Below are 19,030 nucleotides of genomic sequence, written 5' to 3' on the forward strand. Positions count from 1 at the left end.
GTCTGGTACCCTACAGACTGACCAGCTGGTTTCAGTGGCTCTGTTTCTTCTCAGTCCTTTGTCGGTGGCTGTTTCACACATCAGGGAGGGACTGGGTTCTCAGAAGTATAACTCCCTAATTTCATCCCTCCCTCACTGTGTGGGAGGAGGATGAAGAGAACTCTGGTGTGCTCCCCACATTCCTGCAAGACTGTGAGCTCAGTAAGTCTGCAACAAGGGCCCCATTTTATTCACCAGTCCCAAAGTCATCAAACGCTTCCTGAAGGGTGACCATATGTGACAGAATAAGGCCGGAGGGTCACTGGCTATTAACCTTAGCCGGCCACTTCTCCTAATCCTGTGGTAGCAGAGGGTGCTGGAAAGGCCACCTGACATTTAATGACTTGTTAGAAAACGTCAAGAGACACACAAATATCTAGCAAGTGATCTCTCCTAGAAGGCAAATTTAGAGGTGTTTTATTCAAAAAAGCTTCATGCCAGTAATCCCAGCACTCAGGGTGCTGAGGCATGGGGGGGTGGGGAGGTGGGACTGCCAGGAGGTCAAGGCCAGTTATATAATGAGTTCCAGAAAGCAAGGTATAGAATGAGACCTTGTCTCAAAAGAAAAAAAAAAAAAAGACTTCATTCCAGCTGGCAAAAAGAGCAGGGAACATGTAAGAAGGTGCAAGGACTGTTTTTAAGTCAGTTTAGCAAGACATGAGAAAGCAGCTGGCTCACACACACGTTCAAGGTCAACAGAAGGCAAAAGCCAAACCTGAAGTGCTGAGAAAAGAAAGCTGTTCTTTTTCCAGAAAGAGGCCCTTCTAAGTGTCTAACCTGTGCCTGGCGCTCCTCAGAGGGAGGCGGGGCTTCACTGTACCTCTCACTAGACACCCAGGCTGCATCTAAACTGAGCTGCCTAAGGACCAGGAGGGATTTCCTGACAACCCTTTCAAAATATCACCCCAGACCTGTGTGTCGATGTCGCCAAGAGACGCTGCTTCACAACACTGCTGCACCAGGCACTCTGATTAAATTAGTTTACTGAGTGGGGGTGGAGGGAGCATTTTGAGCACCACAGCGAGATTACCATTTCTATACAGTTAGTAGCGACATGGACAGGGCGCTCAGGGAGGGCCTGCAGACCATCCATGAAGTCACAAGCTGTCAGGCTGAGTGGACCGGGGTCCCACAGTGTTTGTGCCACAAGTCGATGGCCTTGCTCACAATAGCGTCGGAGCTGTCCTGAGGAATCTGTAGAGAACAAAGGCGTCCAAGTGAAATTCCTGTGTTTGTTCCCTCAGGATCTTCTCTCGTTCTGTGGCAGACCTGTTTCCATGGAGCTTTCTCTGTTTTTTGGAAGGTGGTAGCAGATTCGGAATGATTTAATGCTCCTGGGACATACTGAGTAGCTCTGGTACCAGGCCATCTTTCCTTGCCCACTCACTACTTAGCCTTAGACAAGTACTTGGCTGCCTAAGGTTCAGCACTGATCTCTAAACAACATCCCAAGTTCACAGAGCTATTCATGGGATGACAGAAGGGAACTCTTGCCTGGCACATGCCTGGCACTGTTGGCCACTAATTAGTATAACAGTGGTGATTCACTTAATGAACACGAACACATTCACTTAGCTCTTACTATTTACCAGGCCACACTTCACATGTTAAAGCTGGTTAATTAAGGGGGGAGGGGTTCTGAGTATGCTCCATGATGTACTCTCAGCAGGCATAATCTCTTTACTGATTACCCAGGAGAGAAGGTTCTAAGAGGGAGGAGGAGCTGGTTCACTAGGCCTTTTCAGCATTCACTAACAATTGCATTAAGCACCCCAGCTAGGAATACACCCGTGGCAGGAAAAGGCCTAGAGAACCCCGACAGTGCTCACTCACATCGCCTCCTGTTCCTGCGGTGCTCACTGGGGAGAAGGCTACCCCACTACACTCACACCCCAGGAGTATGAGTAAGGGGCTTGTCATGCAGACTGGCATCCCCAAAAGAAACAGGGAGACAGCAATACTGTTAAGGAAAAGTAACTTTCTTTTCCTTCCAGGAGTGGGGTGCATGACTGTAATCCCAGCATCCAGGAAGCTAGGGCAGGAAGATTACCAAGAACTGGAGGCAGCTGGGGATATATAGAGAGTGTTCCAGGCCAGGATGAGTTACAGCACAAATCACAATCTCAAACCAACAACAACAAAATACTTTGGTGGAGTAGAACTATGCTGTTCACGTAACACAACAGAAGATCTGGCTCGCCAAACTGCTTTCATGTCCAGATTCCAAATCCCAGGGGACAAAGCACTCACGTTCTCCAGGAACTTCGTTATCTTCTCCGCGCTGCTCAGCGCCATGACTTTCATCTTAAAGGTTAATAATATTTCTACTGCGACAAAGACTAGGATCTTACAGGATCCACTGACAACTTTATCCCAGACCCTGGAAAACAGAGATCACCAAATTACAGGTGTGCAAAACTGGCGTTACCCAGACAGCTCAGATCATAAAGTCAGACCAAATTCCACTCGTTTTCAGTATGTTTCAGACAGCAACTGTGAAATAATCAGTGACAACACAACAGGTGAGCCACTGAGATGATTCTAGATAGGGAAAAATGAAGTTCACTTAAAGTTGCTGCTGCGCTAGAATGTTCCAAATGCCTGCTGAGAACTTGACAGCAAAGGAAAAGACAGTCCTACACCGGGGTGTGCATCCTGCTACAGTCATGTGATGCCAGCTTAGCTACCACACACCACAGGACAGCAAAATGTCAGAAGTCATTTCATTGCCAGTGAAATGAGAACCAGAGTGGGTTCTCTAAACGTATTGCAGGGCTTTTCATGAGTGTGTATGTAACATGCCTGGGTGTAGGGACACAGGCACATACGTGTAATTGCTTGTGGAGGCTGGGGTTGATTTGGGTAGCTCCCTCTATTGTGTTCCACTTGATTTTTTTGAGATAGAGTCACTCACTGAACCTCATGCTCACCAGCTGACTAGACTAGCTATCTAGTGAGCACCAAGGAGCTGCCTGTCTCCACAGATACCCCTGCCAGCACTTGCTTTACGGAACATGCCATCATACCTGGCTTTTTACATGGTTGTTGGGGATTCAAACTCAGGTCTTCATGTTTGCACAGCAAATAACTGTACCCACTGAGCCCTTCCCAAGGCCCGGGAGCCAGTCCTTGACCTACTTTTACTCTAAAATAATGATTTGATAATTCCTATAACTTTTGAAGCTGGTAGTAGACTCTGCGTGCTACGTTACACATTTTCTTCTAATGCTCTCTCTATACTGACTTCTTTCTTGAAGCCAACATCACAAAGACCCAGGTTGGGGGGCTGAGACTAAGAAATACCCTTAACATGTGTCTTAGCTCTTTTGAGGATGCCACACAAAGGTGTCTATCTGTCAGGAACTAACCCTGTTCAGAAAAGAAGCCCACCAGTCCCCACTGTTTCAGCCACCACTGCCTCACGGCATTCGCACAGAGGCCCACAAGCTCCGTAGGTGTGTCTCCAACAACAAGAAGAACCACGTTAGGTACAGAAATCGCCAGGGGATGTAGCTTTGTATCCCCTTCTCATTCTGAAGCAAATTAGAGGATGGTCACATAAGGGCCAGGAACTCTTTCCGACTCCAAGCTGCCTGTATGCAGTGGGAAAACACATACCTCTGTAAACTGGATTCAGGCAGACATCCGGCAAAGCACCTTTTGAACCAGAGATCATAAGGAAGTTTGGACACGGCAGAGCAGGTCTTCAGGTGACTCAGCAGCCTGCTATCTTCCAGATTCAAGTACTGTTCAAAAGCCTTGGGCTAAAGGTGACATAGCAAAAGTGTCACTCACTTCCTGTGACATAATGCCACCTCATGCTGCAACTTACGCTGAAAAAATGTGTGTGCTGAGTAAGAGAAAGTACTAGAAGACAAAGCTTGAGAAGCATCAAGTCCATCGTAATGCGACAGGCTTTGGTCGGTACTGACAAGGGTGACCACACTGGAACTGCGGGCTTTCTCAGGACGCAGGGCTCCTTCAGTGCTCACCCCTCAGGACAATATCCAGGCAAAACGGAACGGCTGCCACCAGGAACTGCACTAATCAGACCCAACAGCTAAGGCCGAGCCTAAAGCAAGGGTGAGGTATTATGGAAAGCTACAAAAGGCCCATGGCAATACTGGGCGATCTGGAGCTATCATATGAAGAGCTGAAGGGAAGAAAGCTGGCTGAGGTGTGGCAAACATCTAATATATATAATAAGAATGATATATACATATATGTGTATGTGTCTACACACACACACTCTGAAGCCAAGAAAACAATAAAAATATATAAAGCTGACCAACTTCACTGGCCCTCAAGGCTGTGTCAGGAGGAGCGAGAGGGCAGGGCCACTGTTTGAAGGACATGACTTGACTGACAGCCTTGTACCTGCACTCAGGACCTGCCTGCCAGGTTAAGATGTAAATTTGCCCAGACTGCGGCACACACGCACACACGTACACATGAGCAAGGGCGTGTTTATTGTCAGTGTGAGGCTATTAGACTTAATTACAGCAAATTCGTAAAAGGAAACACTGAGTAAATTAGTAGGAAAAGTGATTCTAAATGATAGGCTGTCAATCCTAGCTACAAGCACAATTGCCTAAGTCTTCGAAACATTAGAATTCCAGGCCCATCGAGAGACTCTGGTTTAATTGGTCTGGTGGAGGAAGATGGGGGATAAGAAATTCTCCAAATGTCTTGCGTACTAACAGGAAGTCAGAACTGAAAGCCACTAGTTTGTCTGAATGAGCCTAGAAATTCTCCACATACTGAAATAAACAACAACAACAAAACAAACAAACAAAAACGGTAAGACCCGTGTGTAGAGTAATACATTTCATGTGTTCATATGTATGCATGTGTACATATGTGCATGCTGGAACAAATGACAGGAGCCTGGAGTCCCATCCACCAGCCCTGGCTGCCCTCGCTCTGCACTTGAAAGTATGTGGGAAGAAGGAGCCCTGTCACTTAGGCCTTCTGTACACATGGGCAGACAGAAACCCTAACTAACCAAGTGACCACACTAGGTAAGCCATTGGGTCTGGACCAGGTCAGGACTACTCCAGAGCAGGCGGGGCCGCAAGCGAGTCCAGCCCTGGAGACCCGACAGTGCTCCAGCAGCAGAAAAGGAGACACGGGGCCCACTCCATGGGGAACACCTCTGGTCTTTGCAGAAAACATCTGTCAGAAGCCACTATAGAGGGTCCACCTGTCACAGCAGCAGCAACTGGGGTGACAATGTCCCTGGCACTGCTTATTCCCCAACACTCCCATTCAAAACATGCAAAACCCTTACCAGCTGAGGTAAAGAATCCCGGAACTTGCTATTTAACTGCTTCACGAAGCATCGGGTGATCCAGTAACAGTCAACGCTATCCTCCACCATCTCCTCCATGGCTTTGGCAATGGCGAGAAAGACGTCATCCTCCGGCTCCTGAAAGATTAACAATGACTCTCAAGAGGGAGGCAGCAGAAGGGAAGATATGTTTCTTCACTGAAAATGGAACAGTGCCCCTACATCCTGAAGAGGACACATTAATAAATCAGAGAGACACCAGAAGGTAGAATGTGTCAGAAAGAAAGGAGCAAGGGGAGGGAAGGAAGGGCAGCCACAGGGAACCATGGGAGTCAGCATGGCTGAACAACAGCTGGCTCTTGGGTGGGGTCTGCACAGGCAAGGCAGGGCCTCTCCCACGCAGCCAGTCTCCATGTTAGATCAGTGTTAGGGGAGGCAGGATCTCCCCACACAGTCAGTTTCCATGCTAGATCAGGGGTCCTTCTATGATGACACAAACCACTTTGGAATGTGTCTCAGTACATAGCTTACAAATACTGGGGGACTCCAAATGGGCCCACAAAACACTGATTATGTCAAAGCTTCCACACATGGCTTCAGAACGCTGTTCTACCTCAATTTTTAACAGCCCAGAATCAGAATTTTAGGAAGCAGAAGGATACTACTCAGATCTGTTAATATGAAAATAAACCCTCAAGTAATTTTCAACAGAGGACTCTTATAAAACTGAAACCCTATTTGTAAAGTTATTTTATTTTCAAATATTACCATCAACACCAAAAACCAACCAAACAAACAAACACAAAAAACAACCAGGAGGCACAGGCCTGTGAGTTCAAGGCCAGTATGGTCTACAGAGTGAGTTCCAGGGCAGCCCTGGCAACCCTGTCTCAAAAACAAAACAACAAAAACCTTACATTTTCATCTAGACTGTCATAGTTTGATACTTTTAATATTAAAAGGAAATTAAAAAATACCTTTCTATTCCCTGAGAAGTCCCAAGTTAAATAAAAATTTCCTGTTTTAAATAAAAAGCACTTCAATCTTAGGTTTCCTTTCAGCTTGTTGATATCCACAAAATGCAAGCAGTCAGGCTGGAGAGATGGCTCAGTGGCTAAGAGCACTGGCTGTTCTTCCAAAGGACCCAGGTTCAATTCCCAGCACCCACATGGCAGCTCACAACTGTATCTTCAGTTCCAGGGAATCAGACACCTTCAGAGAGACCTATGTGCTGCTAAAACACCAATGCGCATAAAATAAAGACAAATCATTTTTTTTAAAGTTTTAAAAAAAAACGCAAGGAGTCACAGAGTTAGGATTAACAGAAGTGTATTTCTCTAAACAGTGTTAGACTATTGGGGGACACAAAGAAGTAAGGAAAGGAAACCTAGGATTCCACAGTCCTAGGCTGGGCCTGGTGACCCTGTGGATGGCCCATCACTCTGACAGGCCAAGGGAAAACTAATGTCCTTCCCCCAGTTGTGATCCAGTGCTCACATGCTCACATGCTCCTTACCACAGCGTAAGGGGGCTGAGTGTGTACAGAGAGGCAGGGAGACAGAAGCCCCCACCCACATTCAGACAGCACGCCAGCACGTGCACCTGAGACTGCAGGGGAGGTGCCAGGACTCAAAGCATGGACCAGTGAGCAGGGATGAGTATGAACCAAAGTGTGGACCAGTGAGCAGGGATGAGTATGAACCAAAGTGTGGACCAGTGAGCAAGGATGAGTATGAACCATGCCTATCATTTCGATTGCTTAAACTAACACAACAGCTAACCTTATTGAACTCGAAGCCCTGTTCGTAGTGTGGGCCTGTTGTCTCAATTACTCAGGGAACTAAGGCAGGAGGACTGCAACTGGGCAACTTAGTAAAAGGTAAAATAAAGGATGCTAGGGGGCAAGAGATGCAGCCAGCAGCAGAGCAATTGCTTGGCACCTAAGAGGTCACAGGTTCAATTCCAGAAGCACACAGCTCATGTGGTACTAACAATGTCACAGTGCTGACTCTGAGTAATAGGAAAACACACACACATATATATGGAGAGAATGAGAGACAACTTGGCATGCATGAATATGCAAGGATGAATATACATACTCACATATATTTTTTACACCTGTCTACTAAGTGAACCTAAAAGCAAACAGCCCAGGAAACCAGTATTAAGTGAACACCCAAAACTTAATATTTAGGGGCTCTTCTGCCTCTTCATAACTGTAATGGCCAAAGTGAACAGATGGCCCTTATTGGTGCTAATTTGGCATGGGAACTCTAATGTTAACTGCCTACATATATAGAAAATAAGTCAGTTATTTTTGAGTCAAGCTCTCACTATGTAGCTGGACTCAAACTCAAGCTCCTCCCCTCTCAGCCTCCGAGCACTGGATTAGAAGTGGTGCACACTTGGCTCACAGCCCAATCTTCATTAAAAACAAAGTTTGCAGATAATCAAAGCTTACATGCAAATCCTTGCTTGAAAAATTCATTCTGTTTTAGCCAAATAAATTAAACCTTCATTAAAATACCTAGACAACTGCAATAAAGTAACCAGGAGTGACTGACAACATTGGTTGGAAAAAGAGCCAGGAACAAACACCTTAGGATAATGGGAACTTTTTAATATCTGCAACAGGGAAGGTTAAAAATGACCTTGTGATATTGGGTTGGAATATTGGACTTACCATTGTGAACCCAGGATTTTTATTATAATTTAGAAAGATACACACTAATACATAAAGGCTTGGGGTCTAACTCAGCAGTAGAACACTGGTCTGGCATGCATGACACTCTGGGTTCCATGCCCAGCAGCACAACATCTATATCTTTTTATACACACACACACACACACACACACACACACACACACACACACACACACGGAGAGAATGAGAGACAACTTGGCATGTATGAATATGCAAGGATGAATATACATACTCACATATATTTTTTACACCTGTCTACTAAGTGAACCTAAAAGCAAACAGCCCAGGAAACGAGAAACAAAGGCCCAGGCCAGAGCTGCAGCGCAGGAAGTAAAAGCTGATCCCAAAGCATCTTTCTGTGATGAAATGTCAGGGAATATTCACAACAGTGGAGTATCAGAAGGACACAGGTGTCAGATGAAAGGGGCTCCCGCTGGCCGAAGCTGGAACATTTTGAACAACAAAAGAAAAACATGGCAATAAAATAGTGTAGGCTATTGAGTTAAAAGGGTTCCATACATCCACAATGACATCAATAAATAAATGCAAAGGGAAACTCATAGATGCGGCTAACAGTCCCAGAGCGAATTCGGGAATTAGGGAATCACCATTTGGCAATTCGAGCAGCAAAAAACATTTTAGGCAATAATAGTGATAATAATAATCGGGTGGGTATTTACAAGCCTCCAGATTCCAGGCAGCTGGCACACACCTGTAATCCCAGCACTCAGGAGGCAGAGGCAGATGGAGCTCTGTGAGACCAGGCCAGTCCATTCAGTCAGGGTTACACAATGAGACTCTGCGTGTGTGTGTGTGTGTGTGTGTGTGTGTGTGTGTGTGTGTGTGTGTGTGAAAGAGAGAGGGAGAGAGTAAGAGAGAGAGAGAGAGAGGGAGAGAGAGAGAGAGTCTCAGAGTTCCTTTCCATTAGTTACTCTCTAATTACAAAGAGTAATCTTACAGGGGAGGCGCCTGGCAGGTAGCACCTGCACCAAGTGATCAAAGTTACCAGTACTTCTCCTGCTATCCTTACCAGCAAAGCATAGCCAGGTTCTAGTTATCAGGAAACATTGAGCAAATGGAGAAATCCCTAAGAGACTCTGGTTCTTCAAAAGTGTCAAGGTCACAGAAGTCCAAAGAAGTCTGAAGGACAGTGGGTTTAGGACCAAGAATGGCAACTAAGTGTAATGGTGATTCAGAATGGTGTCCGAGGTCAGAGGGGCATCAGGGCACAGGCAGTAAGATCTCGAAAAGATGTACAACTTAGTTCCTAGCCTGGTGTCAAAGCTAACTCGTAAGTTCTCGTCATCACTCTGCGGTTTTGGAAGATCCAGTAAATGAGGATGCTAAGCAAAGGTGTACGCGGGTGGTGTACTATTTTATAACTTTCTTCTGTGTCCAAAATTACTTAAAGATGAAAGACATATATACATACAATTGAAACCAATGAATGGCCAAATGTATGAGCCAAACTTTAATAAGGTAGAGCTAATTACAAGGCAGTTTTAAATGTCTCCCCACAAAGGGAAGAAGTGGTTACAAAGGGAGAAAGGATAACTCCCCAGTAGAAGTATAGCAGGCACTGCCTTACCTAGAGATCCGCGTTAATGGATGTTCCATGAGGCAAAGCCAAGTGAGCCTCCCGACACAGTACACTGCGGACACATCACCCATGAGTGGCCCTGCCTGTATCACAAGGAGGGAGCACAGGCGAACCTGAAGTGAGGGGTTTCTGTAAAATTACTGACCAACACTTGTCAAAAGTGTCAAGGGCATGAAAGAGAAAGACAAGAGACCCATCCAAAATCAAAGGTGTCCACACAACGTGGCAACTCGGTGTAACCCACAAAACTGAATGTTTAGCTAGACCTTTTGTTTATTTGTGACGAAGGGCATCCCGAGAACAACTGGGCCAATAAGAATGGAGCTCGCAGGTCAGACTGAATGCTGTCACAGCGCTGACTGTGCAGTGCTCACCTACAGAGATACTGATGGATCTGAAGGACCAGAGCATCACAACTGACGCTCGCTCTCTTGGGGCCTATACAAAGAAGTGTGTGTGCAGAGCCAGAAATGGTGGTGCACGCCAATATCCCAGCACTCATGCAACAGAGGCAGGAGGATACTGAGTTGGAAGCTGGCCTGTTCTGTATTCATGGGGAGAATTTGTCTCAAAAAAAGACAAAAATGAGGTCGGATAGATGGCACTGGTTGTTCTTCCAGGGAACAATGGTTTGGTTCTCAGCAGTGCACAACCGTTTGCAACTCCAGTTCCAGGAAATCCAACGGCAGGCAAGTGGTTCACAGACATACAGTAGGCAAAACACCCATACACCTAAAATAAAATAGTTTTTAAAGACGGAAGGGAGGGATGGAGGAAGAGAAAGAAGGAGGGAGAGAGGGAGGGGAAGAAAGAGGGAGGGAGAGGGAGGGAGGAAAGTACAGACATGGGAGAGAGTGGCAAAGCAGATGTCACTAAATGCTAACAACTGGAAATGTCATTAAAAAGCTATAGAACTTCTTGGTAGTATTTTTGTGCCCTTCCTTCAAGTTTGAGATTATAGCCATGCATCCCATAGCGTTTTAGTCAGCCATGGACCCATCTAGGATAGTGATCCTCTATGATTAAACTGCCTAGTAATGTCACAGTCATTTGCGTTTGAGCAAATATAAGTACATGATGTTTGCAAATGAGCAAATGTCTAGTGACACACTTCTCAGAACACAGATCATCACTAAGCAATGTGTGACTATGCCTAAAACAAAACACAGTTTAAAATGACTAACAGTGATTGTTCAGGACCATAGAGCCCAGGTAAAACTTGCTTTCATTGTTCATTGTACCAACAATAGGAAATCATTGAAAGTTTCTAAGGCAAAACATTACGCAATGGAAGCTAGCAAGAATAAAGGTTTAGAGGTGTGGCTCAGTGGTGGAGTGCTTGCCTAACATTCATGAAGAATGAATGAATCCACAGCTCTGAGAACACATTAGTAGACAAAGAAAAACGTAATTTTTAGAGAAAGGGTTGAGTTAAATGCCACGTGAGAATGACCACTCACCAGTGGAAAAGAGGGACTTCGAGGCAGCTTCCCAGACTCAAGCTGGTACATGCGAAGATACACTTCAACCTGAGGGGTGGCATCATTGACGAAGCGGACTACCGTCAGCGCATGAAGGACATCAGAGTACTGATCTTTGCGGTAGGCCATCACCTTGGCATGAGAGTCATGGTGTGGAGGCAAGATCCCTACACAGGGAGAGGGGACAGGAAAAGGGCAAAGGCTGAGACACCCACGCAAATCCTTCCTCTAGTGGGAGGAATCCTGTGAGAAGCAGCGCACACAGCTGAGACGATTCTCTTTCGGAAAATGTCACTCGAAGACTCTTAAGTGGTGCGAGCTTTGCGAGACGGTGCATCACTGATATTAGAGAGAAATGGAAGGCGCCACAGAAGCCTTTGAGCCATATGTGACCTAACTGCAAGACAACAGTCACAGCAATTGTAATAATAGTGCAACTCAGCTCCTGGCGGGCAGCTGAGGGTACCTTTAGCTCCTGGGCCACTCCCCACTTCTGCACTTGCCCTCCTACATCTTAGAATAATTTGTTGAATCCTTTTCTCCCTCAATAGCTAAAACTTATCCACAGAATATCCTATTCCTGGGGCAAAAGAAGCCCACGGTCTTCATCAATAAGATCATCTTGCATTTCCGTGACACTTTATGGTCATTACTTAACTATGCTGCCTGCTCATTAGGCTTTAGAATGAAAGTGTGTGTGTGTGTGTGCGTGTGCCTCTCTGTGTGTGTATGTGCCTGTGTGTGTGTTTGTGCATGTGCCTGTGTGTGTGCATGTGTGAGTGTGTCTGTGTTTGAACGTGTGCCTGTGCGTCCGAGTGTGTGTGAAGAGGGTGACTCTGTGGAATCAGGTCCCTTCTTTCACCTCTACATGGATGGTTCTGGAGAATGAACTCAGGCTGCCACGTTCATTCACTAAGTCATCTCATCAAACTCCTTCTTTATTTATTTTTTTAACAAGCAAATGGCTTAGTGGAAACAATGGGAGATTACTGGCCAGGTCTTCGGTGATGCTGGGCTCCAGTCTCAGATTGGCTAGCACCAGGACTCTCACCAGTGTTCAGTCTATCACATTGTGGGCATTTTGTGCCCTCATCTAGCATAGGAAGGAGTGGGACAGACAAGCCCGACACCAAATGCTTCCTGAAGAATCAGAGCCCCAAGCACCAGCACAAGAAAACGGACTACAGAACGAGAACAAGGCATTGTTAAGGCTCAATTTGCAGAGAAACGATGTTTCCACTTTATTTATTCCAGTCCCATTAACGTAATGAGGCTGTACAGAGTCAGAGACTCTGGGGTCAGATTCCTGGGTTTGAGGTCTGACTACGATTCACTGACTAGAAGATCTTCAGCAATGCCCTCTGTCTCCTGGGCCTCATCTTCTCCCCACCTGAAAACTAGAGATGATACAACCTAAGTCTGCGAGCTGTTGTGACGAAAGGACAAACTCATAAAGTACTCGGAACGGCAGCTGGCACACACGTGTCAGGCAGCTCATTTGACTCCGACTCCCTTTTGATGCAAAACCCCACAGACCAATTATTCTAAAGAATGTTCCAGGAAATAGCAGCTAGACAAATTCAACAATCCCCAAGCAAAAAACATACTTAAGTGTCCTTTCTTGATGTAAACTCAGCGTGTCTGTGGGGCTCTGTGCCACATTCTCAGAGAAGTCAAGGAACATACTTCAATCTCCTCCACATCTGGCTCGTACACACTAAAGAGCTATAGCGGAACCTACCATAGGCAGCAGAATGTCAAGTATCAAATCCGGGTCTAGAGTTCATTCCAAAGCTCTCTCTGACATTTCCCTAAAATGGTCCAAAGAGGCAGAAACCAGGGAGCCCAAAGCAACCACACTTGGGCTACAAAGAGCCCTTCATACTGTTCACAACTCTGCATTTCCAGTGCTTCTAACAACGGCAGAGAAACAGTGGCTTAGGCGATAAAGATGGTAAGAGAAACCCAGGTAAAAAGTCAGTCTGGCCTTGGCACTCAGGAAATGCCACAGACACAACATTTCCCATTAATAAGACACACAGGGTATCCCGGAAGAAATGGGTACTTATGGTAACTGCCTAAAATGGACCCTTAGAAGGAATTCAATTGCTGAGTCCAGAGTCTTTATGTATTCAAAGGGGAAAAATGCTTCGAGGAAAACTTAAACAGTTATCATGAATTCTGTAGATGGTCACCACACACACCCAACCAAACACGAATGAGCACACCAAAGCTGCCAAGATAGTCAACAAAGCCATCCGGAGAGATTTCTAGAGTGCCTTGCAGTCCCTTGTGACCTCCACACTGCATGGCCAGACTGAGGGCTACAGAGTCTCAGGCTGTGAAGATACACTACAAAGGCAGCATGTGATCTGTTAGCCAACCCCACCTACTCCCGCCCTTCGAATGAGCTCAGCGAACCTAGGCTTTAATTCCTCTTCTGTCCCAGAAATTAGGTGAGAATTTTTAGGCTCCTAGGGTCTGTGTCCATCTAGGATAGTTAAGGCTTCCCTCAGAAGTCTAGAATTACTGTACACGGTTTATGTAAACTATTTAACTTAAGTAATGGAACCCACCGATGCCCAATAAAGAGCAACAGTTCGTATTCCTCATAAAGCTCCATCCTTACCCCTGTCTCACAGTTAGGAAACATCAGCTGTTTAAAGAAGAAATGGAGCTGGCAGTGGCGGTGCACACCTTTAATCCCAGCACTTGGGAGGCAGAGGCAGGCGTCTCAGAGAGTTCAAGGTTACCCTGGTCTACAGAGAGAGTTCCAGGACAGGCAGGGCTGTTACACAGAGAAACACTGTCTCGAAAACACACACACACACACACACACACGCGCACACACACACGCATGCACACACAGAAGAAATGGAGGGCGATAATGAATGGGGATTAGATGTTCCAGCAGGCTCAACAATGGTGGGGAAATCCTGGGGTCAAAGGGATGCTGTGAGCTGCTTATGGCAGACACTGAGCCAGTTCTCCTTCTTATGTCACCACTCAGCGCTCAAATTCACTCAGGCTTCTAGGCAGAAAAAATTCTTGATTCCTCCCTTTAAAAAAAATCTGCCATATCATTTTTATTTTCAAAGGATAAATGGGCATTTATGAACTTCAGATAGAGACAGATTCAGCTAATTGTGGTATAGGCCAATAACTAAACACCTGATTCTATGGGAACAACACCACTGAGGAGGCTGTTCTATACTAACTCTTTGACCATTTCACTTACTACACTCTGATGCACTTAAATGAACCACATTCTTCAATCCTTTGTCAATATGGTTCCTCTTGTGGGGACTGGGGTGTTCCGTTTTGTGGCTGAGGCTTTTCTGAGACTCACAGTTCAGTCCAGGCCTCAAGCTCTAAGACCCTCAAAGGGTTAGAAATCCGGACACTTGCCACAAAGCCTGTCTGCTTCCTTAGCATCAGGACCTCACACCTCTACCACCGAGAGCCCAGAGTACAATGAACTCCTATGTAAAACCTAAAATCTGGATGGACGCAAAACTGGAGCCCACCGTGGTCTTCCTCCTGGTTACCCAGATGGCAGCAAAGATGGCCAGTTCTCCTTTCTACCAGCCCAATGTCATAATTTTCACAGCTGATGACCACAGATCCCCACCAGACACCTGAGTGCACAAAAAGGGCTTTATTTCAGGAACGAATATTATCTTCTCTACGGCTACTAATAAGCAGAAACTCTAAGACTAATTGTTAGTATAATTCTGCTGAAGTCACTGCCTTAAAGGCTTTTACAGTGAGCAGCAATTGGCCCTCCTGGACTAGACCCAAAAGTCAGCAAAGAATCTAAGCAAATCCTCCTCTCCTGCCTGCAAGATGACAAAGCATCCCATTCAATACTTTCGAAGTTAAATTCCCCAACTCCCGGGTCTCATACCTAGAAGCACCTTCCATACCAATGCACGGTACATGGATGGGAGAGGGAACCTCTGGCTGAAGGTGCAGAGCTTCTCAATGTCTAAAGGAAGAAAGAGAACAATTAGAAATGTCACGTGGTGTCACAGCCCCTGAAAGTGCAGCTTCACTAGTTCAGACGCCTTCAGAAGACATCCACCGCAGGACCAGCAACTTCGGCCATAGCGGTCTCATTTCTAGCCCACATCTTCTATCAATGAAGCTATCTAAAACAGCGCTCTTGCTGCACAGAAATGGATTTTACATACATTACTGCATTCCCTCTAACATTAGCAGGAATTACAAAATACGGAATTGGGGTGGGGGAGGGATACAGTGTTGCTCAGTGGTAGAGCATGTCTTAGTATGTGCAAGGCCCTGGGTTCCATTCCGAGCTCTGCCAACAACAAGCCCTTTACACAACTTAAGTTTGTCTTTATACTATGGTTCTGTTTTACTGTAACAATAGATTACTGTTGTTGGCTTAAGATAAACTAAGTATCAATGCGTAATGAAGGGTTATCTTCCACAAGATAATTTTGCAGAGTTTACCTAGAAACCATGGTGATACAGCTAGAAATTGAGAGAAAATATATAGGCTTAATTAAAAATAAATAGTATTGAGTTCTTTTTAAAGGTGGGGTGTCTCACTACGTATCCTCTGGCTGTCCTGGAACTTTCCATGTACCCCAGGCTGCCCTTGGACTCATAGATCCCTCTGCCTCTGTCTCTTGAGCATTGCAATCAAAGTTCTGAACTACTACACTCAGCGGCATCGAGTTTTTAAGAAGATTTTTCACAACCTTTTGCCTCTCAGTGAATTTGAAAAATCTTTAACTTTTCTCAAATTACACCACTCTGGCATGTCCCTTCACCAAAAAATACAGCAAGTGGGGCTGGAGAGATGGCTCAGAGGTTAAGAGCACTGGCTGCTCTTCCAAAGGTCCTGAGTTCAATTCCCAGCAACCACATGGTGGCTCACAGCCATCTGTAATGAGATCTGGTGCCCTCTTCTGGCCTGCAGCATATACACAGACAGAATATTGTATACATAATGAATAAATACATATTAAAAAAATACAGCAAGTATTAAGTACTGCTTCGAGTCCATTAAGTTACTATTTACTTGGTAATGCCCACTAGGACTGAGAACCAATAAACTTGCACAGATAAGGCTCACCCAAAGGGTCATCTTTCAGGAGGATTTCCAGAGATTTCTTTTCTTCAACTCCCCGAAATCCCACTTTCTCATAGTAGACTGATCGAAAGTTTCTCTGAGAGTCATCAGTCATATTTCATTCTTAGAGGGTTTTTTTTTAAGTGTGCCTAAAAACAGAGAGAAGAATTGGGAAGGCATTAAGTTATTTTCTCTGCCTTTTCAATTAAGTCAAATATGAAAAAAATGCCTGCCCCTAACCAAGGAGCATTAAATCTTTGAATTCACACAACTCGAATCCCACCCTCCTTATGCATCTGGTCAAAAACAAGATATGAGTTAGCTGTCCTCTAAGCCACACAAAAAGATGACATAGAGTGTAGGGATTAAGGTTCATTCTTTACTTGGAAGAGCCCCTAGTACAATGAAATATCTTGTAGCCATTATAAACTTGTGAATAGAAAAGGTACAGGCAGTTTATGTTATGTTATGTAAAAGGGGCTAACCAAGGGTATGTACCCTGATTCTGCATCCAGTTTTACAACTAGGATCTCACTAAGTAGCTCATGACGGCCTCAAATTCAAAGATTTGTGCCTCTGCCTCCTGAGTTCTGAGATGAGAGGTGTTGGGCCACCACTCCTGGCCCAAGATAAGCATTTTTTTAAAAAATAAGAAGACATCCAAAATATTAGCAACAGTTATCTTCAGGTAGGAGTCTAGTGACTTTAATTTCCTTTGTTTTGCTTAGCTGTGCTTTCTAAAATGGGCATTTGGGGAAGGAAGAAGAAAAAATTCCTGCCCTTGCCCTTATTTTTTTTTTGACTGTAAACATAATTTTGCCAAATGTAATTACCAAAATTCAAAATCTCCAAGAGATTAAACAGCATTAAAGTATAGCCAGAAGACAGTTAGTAATGTGGACGGATGGCAAGTGACAGCACAGTCAATGGAAGGCAGAAAACCGAGGTAAAACCCAGCGTGACCATTCAAATCATCTCAGTGGCCCACCATTCCTTCAGAACAGTCTTCCTGATGCTGGTGGTAAACCAAGAAAGATCGAACTAGGTTAGTGAGTCAGGCACTAAAGATACAAACATTCTTCCAAAGAATAAAGACCTCAGCTACTAAAAGCCCCCGAGACGTCCCCAATAAGCAAGGGAAAATGGATTTCTTCCTTGGGCCGGGAAGATATCATCTGAATATAATCTGTCACGGAAAAGATTATAATTCATTTTTGCAAAAACAATTTAGAATTGCTTTGAAAGAGTTCCACGCTCTTCTGACGGCTGTTTTTTTTTTTCAATCCAAAACATTAAAAAGCAAACTCTGGGATTCTTTTCTTTGTTTTTTTAAGCACTCATGCACTGTGATGGCAAAGGCGTCGCCCTGAAGGGCGTGCTACCAATTCCTGCCCAGGTGCCTCCACCTGCGGGTAAGGTGCCGGTACCCGGTGACGCCCCAGACCCCAATCTCCCGGCTATGAACGCTTCACCTCTAGTAGAGCAAACACACCGGGTTCAGACTAAGAGACCTGCGAAAGCAGAGAAAAGCAGGTTAGGCGCGCTGAGCCACAGGCGGGCAGGCGGAACCAAGCACCGGGGCGGAGCGAGCGAGGGGAGCAACGTCGCGGGACACGAACGCCCGCTCCGGTCTTTCTGTCCGCCGCTAAATCCCGCCGCCGGACATGACGTCGCAGCGAGTGCGCGTGCGCAGAGGGCATCTGCGGGAAGCCCCACCCACTTCCGGGCGCGGAAGCATTGAACGGCGGTCACTGGCCGAGGGTCTCCGCGCACTTGTGTTTTAACATCTTCCCCTTCGCATCCTCAGGCGTCTACTCTTGATTTCGAGGGCTTTAGCGACCGTTTCTCCCTCCGTCCGGCCATGTGTGCTTAGGGTGTTCTCCCTTCTCCGGCCGCCGTGGCCCTGCCCTGTAGAGACCGAGATCCCTCAGGCAGTGTTTCTTCCCCTTGACTGGGTGAAGAATCCGAGATAAATAAGCCTTTGCTTATTGGTAGCATTGCACTCCTTCACACCAAACGTTCAAAACGTTCATGGAAAAAAAAAAGTATATCCTCAGCTATTAAAAACTCAGTGATGGAGCGGGAGAGATGGCTCGGCAGTTGAGAGCACTTACTGCTCTTGCAGAGACCCGGGTTCAAGTCCCAGCACTCAGGTGGTGGCTCAACCATCCTTAACTCCAGTTCCAAGAAATCCAAACTCCCCTTGCTTCTGTCAGAACTAGGCAGGCACGTGGTGCACATGCACCCAGACAAAATATTCAGACACGTAAATATTTAAAAAACAAAACTTAGTGGTTGCCCAATAACCAAGGGAAGATAAGCAAAACTGTTTATTTAGGTGATGAGGGGGTGAGGAGTTGCTGTCACTCGTCTTTTGGCAACCACTCAGACTTAGTAGAAGGCCCTGGTGTGCAGCCCGTGCTTGCCAGGGGAAACTGGGAGCCACTGGATGGAGCTGGGATATCTTATATGATTTGTCTTGGAAAGCATATTCTTTGACCATCCCCAGTTAGTCCTGAGTTGCAGGGACTAAATTAGGGAAACATGAAGATCTAGTAGCTTCTTGGATTGTTAGTCACCATCTGGTTTCCTAGACTGTTTTAGAAAAGAAGCTATTTTTCTGTGTAAGTTGTGGGTCACATTCTATTTTAGGTATGATCAGGCCATTGTCTTTGTGTAGTAAGTTTCGCAGTTAAGATATAAAAATGAGAGTTGGAGAGATGACTCAGTGTTTAAGAGCACTGGCTGCTCTTCCAGCGGCTTTGGCTCAATTCCTAACACCCTCATGGCTGCTCGCAACGTTCTGTAACTCTAG

At 45.6% G+C, this 19,030-nt stretch overlaps 1 protein-coding gene across 4 annotated transcripts; it reads right to left on the bottom strand.

Moving 5' to 3' along the window:
• Positions 1–1,005: 1,005 nt before the first annotated feature.
• Tbc1d7 (TBC1 domain family member 7) lies at positions 1,006–17,866 on the bottom strand. Of its 4 annotated transcripts, none has more exons than XM_048418643.3 (8): positions 17,727–17,866; positions 16,219–16,364; positions 15,022–15,102; positions 11,094–11,281; positions 5,330–5,467; positions 3,658–3,803; positions 2,290–2,419; positions 1,006–1,233 (listed from the first exon to the last, which is right to left on the bottom strand). In XM_048418643.3, the coding sequence occupies exons 2-8, from the start codon at positions 16,328–16,330 to the stop codon at positions 1,147–1,149; spliced, it is 882 nt and encodes a 293-aa protein (XP_048274600.1). In that variant the 5' UTR covers positions 16,331–16,364; positions 17,727–17,866; the 3' UTR covers positions 1,006–1,146. The 4 variants fall into 4 exon arrangements, with proteins under 4 accessions (XP_048274600.1, XP_048274457.1, XP_048274534.1 ...); XM_048418500.3 differs by having other exon boundaries at positions 17,708–17,865; XM_048418577.3 differs by having other exon boundaries at positions 17,688–17,865.
• Between the last annotated feature and the right edge of the window lie 1,164 nt (positions 17,867–19,030).

This window comes from Myodes glareolus, chromosome 14, assembly GCF_982192425.1.
Source record: "Myodes glareolus chromosome 14, mMyoGla1.1, whole genome shotgun sequence".
Taxonomy (NCBI): domain Eukaryota; kingdom Metazoa; phylum Chordata; class Mammalia; order Rodentia; family Cricetidae; genus Myodes; species Myodes glareolus.

Bases quoted from the DNA above. Each gene is read 5' to 3' on its own strand.
- Tbc1d7 (XM_048418643.3), bottom strand. From the start codon at position 16,330: ATGACTGATGACTCTCAGAGAAACTTTCGATCAGTCTACTATGAGAAA. The intron at 3,804-5,329 runs GTAAGGGTTTTG...TGTCACCTTTAG, and splicing joins GGGATTCTTTACCTCAGCTG to CCCAAGGCTTTTGAACAGTA. The intron at 2,420-3,657 runs GTATGTGTTTTC...TCTGTTTTCCAG, and splicing joins CCTGAATCCAGTTTACAGAG to GGTCTGGGATAAAGTTGTCA.